The 7459-nt window shown below is 37.9% G+C and overlaps 1 protein-coding gene across 1 annotated transcript; it reads left to right on the plus strand.

Moving 5' to 3' along the window:
- LOC107637004 lies at positions 887–3119 on the plus strand. Its single transcript, XM_016340463.1, has 5 exons — positions 887–1476; positions 1529–1767; positions 1939–2227; positions 2339–2600; positions 2736–3119. The coding sequence occupies exons 1-5, from the start codon at positions 887–889 to the stop codon at positions 3117–3119; spliced, it is 1764 nt and encodes a 587-aa protein (XP_016195949.1).

Below are 7459 nucleotides of genomic sequence, written 5' to 3' on the forward strand. Positions count from 1 at the left end.
ACATTAATATTAAAAATTTTACCGTTTTTTGTTTTCTGTTCTAAAAATCAATAGATGCTATATCATGGATAGATATATTTATATGATTTTAAAATAACTTCATAAAAAATGATATTTTTCTAAAAACCATGAAAAATATACAAAATATTATGTAAAATAACTTATGAATAATGGGCTATTTTATCTAAATGCGCATGGAAAAATGATTTATTCTCAAAATGCGTATGGTTGGAAAATGTTCTCAAAATGCGCAGTTCCATTTCATGCATGGCGACCACAAAATGGAATTTAACACCATTTCAGCCTTGGTGCCCGCGAAATGGACATGCAAACCCAGGGACGGCAGACGAAAAATGGTGTCAGGCCAGACGTGAAATGGAGAGCATGTCAGGTTGGGCTCACACGAAATGAGGCAACTTAGTGAGTACCACACACGAATTACAACGAAAGCTGGGCTATATAAACCCCTCTCCCGCAGAAGTAATGCACAATTCCAATTCTCACTTCTTCTACTTTCTCTTTCTCTCCGTGAGTTTCATTTCTATAGAGCTTGGTATCATAAATTTTCACTGTGAAAATAGCCTCTGAACACATATACGTGGTCGTATATCCAAATAGAGAAATTTCTCATACTACCGAAGGGGTGACATTTATGTGTGATGACCCACTTTGGATAATGATTCCCCCACAATCATCTTTGCAACAACTAAAAAATCTAATTTTGATGAACACTGGGTTGGTTGGGAAAAAGGATATCAATACCTTGATTTACAAGATGCCAGTTGCGGTAGCCAGTTCGTTTGCATATCAAAAAATGCAAATTAAATCTGACCAGCACATTTCGATGATGTTTTCGAATCATCGTAGCATTGGAAGCATCTATTCGATGGAACTTTGTGTGAAGCTTCAAGATGTGAGTGGTAGCTCATCTAGTTCGAATAACGTGGAAGAACTGGGGAATTTCGGTGATGGTGAAGCCATTCCCTTTCCAGAGATTGGCAGGCCTCGCAGTCCGTCTTTTAACCCCTTCGTTGTGCCCGCCCAGAATGCAGAAAATCCGCATGAACGTTCCTCCCTCACAACTCATGTTGCATCTTTGGAAGGTATTGCAAACGGGTCGGCTGACTCGTTTGACGAAGACGAGATTGAGGATGATAGCGGAGACGAAGCAGAAGTTATTCCGGAAACCCAACCGCTTCAAGAAGAAACATTTATCCCAACTCAGGTCGAACCGATAAATGTCATGGGGGTAGGAAGTGTTTCCAGCAGCACTCTCGGCCACTATCTGCAACTGAGTCTTGGTCCGATGCACTCGACTACCGCGGAAGACATACCGAGCAACTATGCTTTGATCAGTGAAGTGGAGCTGGAGATTGGATTGAAATTCCAAAATAAAGAAACAACGATGCTTGCGGTTAAGAACTACAACATTCGTAGAAGTGCAGAATTCAAAGTGGTAGAGTCAGATCATACTCGGTATGTATGTCAATGCAAACTGTTTGGTAAGCAGTGTCACTGGATGGTAAAGGTTGCGAAGACGAGGGCTTCCAGATTTTGGGAAATCCGAAAATACCAAGGGACTCACAGTTGTTTGGCATCTGCGACATTGCAAGATCATGCTCAACTTGATTCAAATGTCATATTCTAGCACATATTCTCATGGTTCAAGTAGACACGACCATTTGCATAAAAGTGTTGCAGGGTTCTGTGGAGTCAGCGTACAGATACAAGGTGTCTTACAAGAAGGTTTGGTTAGCAAAGCTAAAGGCAATAGCCAGAATCTATGGAGACTAGGATGATTCATACAACCAGCTGCGGAGATATTTCAACACATTGCAAACTTTCATTCCAAGTAAGAACATACGCTTGACTTATGTCGGCATGCGCTGTTGTTTTTTTTTGTAACTCTGTTTTGATAAATTTGCATTACCGTCGTAGGTACAATTTTCGATCTTCAAACCCGACCGTACTATGTCGACAACACGCTCGACCGTGATAGTGTCATGTTTCATCACGTATTATGGTCATTTCTATCATGTGTTGAAGCATTCAAGCACTGCAAGCCACTAGTCTTGGTGGACGGAACACACTTGTATGGCAAGTACATGGGGACATTATTGATGGGAATAGCTCAGGATGGAAACAACAACATACTTCCCATAGATTTCGTGCTTGTGGAAAAGGAGAACACAGACTCGTGGTACTTCTTTCTGACCAACTTAAGGAGGCATGTGACCACTCAGCTGGGGATTCTACTTATCTCTGACAGGCATGCAGTTATAAAGGCCGCGCTGGAGTGAGATGGGTGTGGATGGGAACACAATATTTATTGTGTCAGACACATTGCCTCTAACTTTGCAACAAACTTCAAGAGCAAGGAAGCCAAAAGGCACATTGTTAACGCGGCATACTCGAAGACGCAAGAGCAGGCGCAATACTACCTTGAGTTAATCAACGCCGAGGATCTTGCCACCTCCCCGGCAATGATGGCTTGGATTAGAGGGTTAGAGCCACCGAAATGGCTCCAACACCGGGACGAGGGTCGCCGATACGGTCACATGACAATGAATCTTTCTGAGTGTATCAACTCTGTTCTCAAGGTAACTCATAATCTTCCAGTTTGTGCAATTGTTAATTCTACCTATCACCGCCTAAATGCATTGTTTGTCAACAAGGGTCGACAGGCAGAAGCACAGGTTGCATGTGGCTAGATCTTTTTGCAATTCTTGCAAAAGGAAATACTTGCAAATAGGGAGGGAATCACGCAGATGCTTGTCACATCATACGACAGGACGACGTCGATATTCATTGTTGATGAGATAGCAGTCGTCGGGGCACAGTCCTGGTTCAGAGTTTTCCTCCAACAGCGACGGTGTGACTGCGGATACTTCCAAACCTTGCACTACCCGTGTGCTCATGCGCTAGCTGCATGTACCCATGCAAGGCTTGACTGGCAGTGTTATGTCGACGATGTGTATCGTGTTGAAAATGTGTTCCGGGTATATCAGATGGAGTTTTCACCGTTGCCCAACGAGGAAGTTTGGCCACCACACGAAGGACAGCGTCTCCGTCCCAACCCCCACATGCGACGATCAATAGAAGGCCAACCTATTCCATAAGGCTTCGGAATGAGATGAACAACGTCGAGCCCGGTCCTGGAAAGCGATGTGGTCTCTGCAGGCAACCAAGGCATACCAGGAGACACTGTCCCCATGTAGCTGGCACTTAGTGCCGTGGCCATCAGGGGTGGAAAAAGGCTAGTCGGCCTGCAGCCTGGCCCATATTGGGCCTGGCCTGTTATAAAATAGGTACAGACTTAAGCTCTTTTAAAAGTAATATATTAATAGGTCAGGTCTAGGCTCACTAATTAGCCTTATTGGCCTATCAGGCCTGTCTGAGCCTGTTAAAATATAATTAAATATATAAATAATTTTTTATTATTAACAAAATTATGAGATATTTTAAATTTATTATATTTTATTATAAATATTTTTGTATATTTTAAATACTTTAAAAGATTAAAAATTCTTACACAGAACTCTGGTGGATCAAGGGAGTTCAGCCGACATATTATTCAAATAAATATTTTTAATAAAAATGATTTTTTTAAATAATATTTTTATTTTTGAAAAAAAAATTATTAGGCTTTTTAACAGGTTTCAGGCCAGACCAGGCTGAACAACAGGCTAAGCCTAGTACTTTATAAAGAGCCTATAACAGACTGCAGGCTAGGCTCAACCCAATTAACTACATAACAGGCCAGACCTATTAAGAGCAAAGCCTGGCCTGGCCTGACCTGTTTCCACCCTTAGTGGCCGTCCACTGCATTGTGTGTTCTTTTATTTCCGTTGTATTTTAATTCGACAATGACGGGTGTGTCTCAGATTATCTGTTATTAATGAATTCGATGCATTGTTTTGTTTGTTTTCACAAGAAAATACAAGTTTGCACAAATTGGAATACGAAATAGCAATAATGAATTAAACGAAAACAACAACGGCATAATGGGGACATCAAACTCCACAATAACGAACAAGCATTCGGAAAGTAAAACAATAAAGAACATAAAACATACAGCCATCAAGCATGAGATAAAAAACATAAAACAAAATACAACAAACTAAAACCCTAAGACATGACATAAACTAAAAATGAGAAGAAACAACAACCATGACGAAAATACGACTCCAGCAAAGCCATAAAATGAACTAGTGCTGGTGGCCAACCTGTCTGATGAGCGGATAATTTATACGCTTTTTGGCATTGTTTTTAGTATGTTTTTAGTAGAATCTAGTTACTTTTAGGGATGTTTTCATTAGTTTTTATGTTAAATTCACATTTCTGGACTTTACTATGAGTTTGTGTATTTTTTTGTGATTTCAGGTATTTTCTGGCTGAAATTGAGGGACTTGAGCAGAAATCAGATTCAGAGGTTGAAGAAGGACTGCTGATGCTGTTGGATTCTGACCTCCCTGCACTCAAAATGGCTTTTCTGGAGCTACAGAACTCAAAATAGCACCCTTCCAATTGCGTTGGAAAGTAGACATCCAGGGATTTCCATCAATATATAATAGTCCATACTTTGGCCGAGTTTTGATGACGTAAAAGGGCGTTGAACGCCAGTTCTACGCTGCTGTCTGGAGTTAAACGCCAGAAACACGTCACAAACCAGAGTTGAACGCCAGAAATACGCTACAACCTGGCGTTCAACTCCAGAAAGAGCCTTTGCACGTGTAACATTCAAGCTCAGCCCAAGCACACACCAAGTGGGCCCCGGAAGTGGATTTATGCATCAATTACTTACTTCTGTAAACCCTAGTAGCTAGTTTATTATAAATAGAACTTTTTACTATTGTATTTGACATCCTGGATTGTATCTTTTGATCATTCTTAGATCTCTAGACCTCCATGGGAGGCTGGCCACTCGGCCATGCTTACCCTGTATTCACTTATATATTTTTCAACGGTAGAGTTTCTGCACTCCATAGATTAAGGTGTGGAGCTCTGCTGTTCCTCAAAGATTAATGCAAAGTACTACTGTTTTTCTATTCAATTCAACTTATTCCGCTTCTAAGATATTCATTCGTACTTCAACCTGAATGTGATGAACGTGACAATCATCATCATTCCCCCACGAACACGTGCCTGACAACCACTTCCGTTCCACTTTAGATTGAATAAGTATCTCTTAATCAGAATCTTCATGGTATAAGCTAGATTGATGGCGGCATTCATGAGAGTCCGGAAAGTCTAAACCTTGTCTGTGGTATTCCGAGTAGGACTCTGGGATTGAATGACTGTGACGAACTTCAAACTCGCGAGTGCTGGGCGTAGTGACAGACGCAAAAGGAGGGTGAATCCTATTCCAGTATGATCGAGAACCTCAGATGATTAGCCGTGCTGTGACAGAGCATTTGGACCATTTTCACAAGAGGATGTGATGCAGCCATTGACAAGGGTGATGCCTCCAGACAATTAGCCATGCAGTGACAGCGCATCGGACCATTTTCCAGAGAGGATAAAAAGTAGCCATTGACAACGATGATGTCCTTACATAAAGCCAACCATGGAAAGGAGTAGGATTGATTGTATGAAGACAGCAGGAAAGCAGAGGTTCAGAGGAACGAAAGCATCTCTATGCGCTTATCTGAAATTCTCACCAATGATTTACATAAGTATTTCTATCCTTATTTTATTATTTATTTTCGAAAACTCCATAACTATTTTATATCCGCCTGACTGAGATCTACAAGGTGACCATAGCTTGCTTCATACCAACAATCTCTGTGAGATCGACCCTTACTCACGTAAGGTTTATTACTTGGATGACCCAGTGCACTTGCTGGTTAGTTGTATCGAAGTTGTGAATAAAAAACAATTTATTAAGACGTACGTACATAGTTTTTGGCGCCGTTGCCTGAGATCACAATTTCGTGCACCAAGTTTTTGGCGTCGTTGCCGGGGATTGTTCGAGTTTGGACAACTGATGGTTCATCTTGTTGCTCATATTAGGTAATTTTCTTTTTGTTTTATTTTCAAAAAGTTTTCAAAAAAAAAATCTTTCAAAAAAAAATTTTTTCCTTTATTTTCAAAAAAAAATATAAATCTTTTCAAAAATATATTTTTCTTCAAAATTTTTAAGAATGAATTCTAGTGTTTCATGATGATTTGTTGAATCCTGGCTGGCTGTAAGCCATGTCTAATCTTTTGGACTGGGATTTCAACTTATCATCACAAGAGCTTGTTGATTCTCACACACTTAGTTGCTCTATACATGGAAAGTATAAATATCTTCTAAAGCTTGACTGGCTATTAAGCCATGTCTAACCCTCAGATTGGAGCTTTGGACTAAGATTGCAAGATTCCTGGAATTCATATTAAAAATTTTGGAATCCTTATTTTTCTTTTTTTCAAATAATTTTTGAAAAATCCAAAAAAATCATAAAATCATAAAAATCAAAAATATTTTGTGTTTCTTGTTTGATTCTTGAGTCAATTTCAAGTTTAGTGTCAATTGCATTTTTTCTAAAAATTCTTTGCATTTTTCGAAAATTCATGCATTCATAGTGTTCTTCATGATCTTCAAGTTGTTCTTGGTAAGTCTTCTTGTTAGATCTTGATGTTTTCTTGTTTTGCATCTTTTCTTGTTTTTCATGTGCATTTTTGCATTCATAGTGTCTGAACATGAAAGATTTCTAAGTTTGGTGTCTTGCATGTTTTCTTTGCATTAAAAATTTTCAAAAATATGTTTTTGATGTTCATCATGATCTTCATAGTGTTCTTGGTGTTCATCTTGACATTCATAGCATTCTTGCATGCATTCATTGTTTTGATCTAAAATCTTCATGCATTGAGCATTTTCATTGTTTTTCTCTCTCGTCATTAAAAATTCAAAAATAAAAAAAATATCTTTTCCTTTTTCACTTATAAATTTCCAAAATTTGAGTTGACTTTTTCAAAACTTTTTAAAAATCTAGTTGTTTTTATGAGTCAAATCAAATTTTCAATTTGAGAATCTTATCTTTTTCAAAATCTTTTTCAAAAATCATATCTTTTTCATTTTTCTTATTTATTTTCGAAAATTTCAAAAATATTTTTCAAAAATCTTTTTCTTATCTTTATCACATAATTTTCGAAAATATCATCATCAATTAATGTTTTGATTCAAAAATTTCAAGTTTGTTACTTTCTTGTTAAGAAAGATTCAAACTTTAAGTTCTAGAATCATATCTTGTGATTTCTTGTGAATCAAGTCATTAATTGTTATTTTAAAAAAAATCAAATCTTTTTCAAAACTAATTTCAATCATATCTTTTCAAAAATATCTTCTTATCTTATCTTTTTCAAAAATTTGATTTTAAAATATCTTTTCTAACTTCTTATCTTCTTATCTTTTCAAAATTGATTTTCAAATTTGTTTCAACTAACCAACTAACTTTTTGCTTGTTTCTTATCTTTT

The sequence above is a fragment of the Arachis ipaensis genome, chromosome B04, assembly GCF_000816755.2.
Source record: "Arachis ipaensis cultivar K30076 chromosome B04, Araip1.1, whole genome shotgun sequence".
Lineage (NCBI taxonomy): Eukaryota > Viridiplantae > Streptophyta > Magnoliopsida > Fabales > Fabaceae > Arachis > Arachis ipaensis.

What these genes read in the sequence shown, in the direction of transcription:
- LOC107637004 (XM_016340463.1), top strand. Translation starts at nt 887, where the DNA reads ATGGAACTTTGTGTGAAGCTTCAAGATGTGAGTGGTAGCTCATCTAGT. An exon ending in TTTGGTTAGCAAAGCTAAAG is followed by an intron (nt 1,768 to 1,938) that starts GCAATAGCCAGA and finishes TTACCGTCGTAG; the next exon opens with GTACAATTTTCGATCTTCAA. An exon ending in GTATCAACTCTGTTCTCAAG is followed by an intron (nt 2,601 to 2,735) that starts GTAACTCATAAT and finishes TTCTTGCAAAAG; the next exon opens with GAAATACTTGCAAATAGGGA.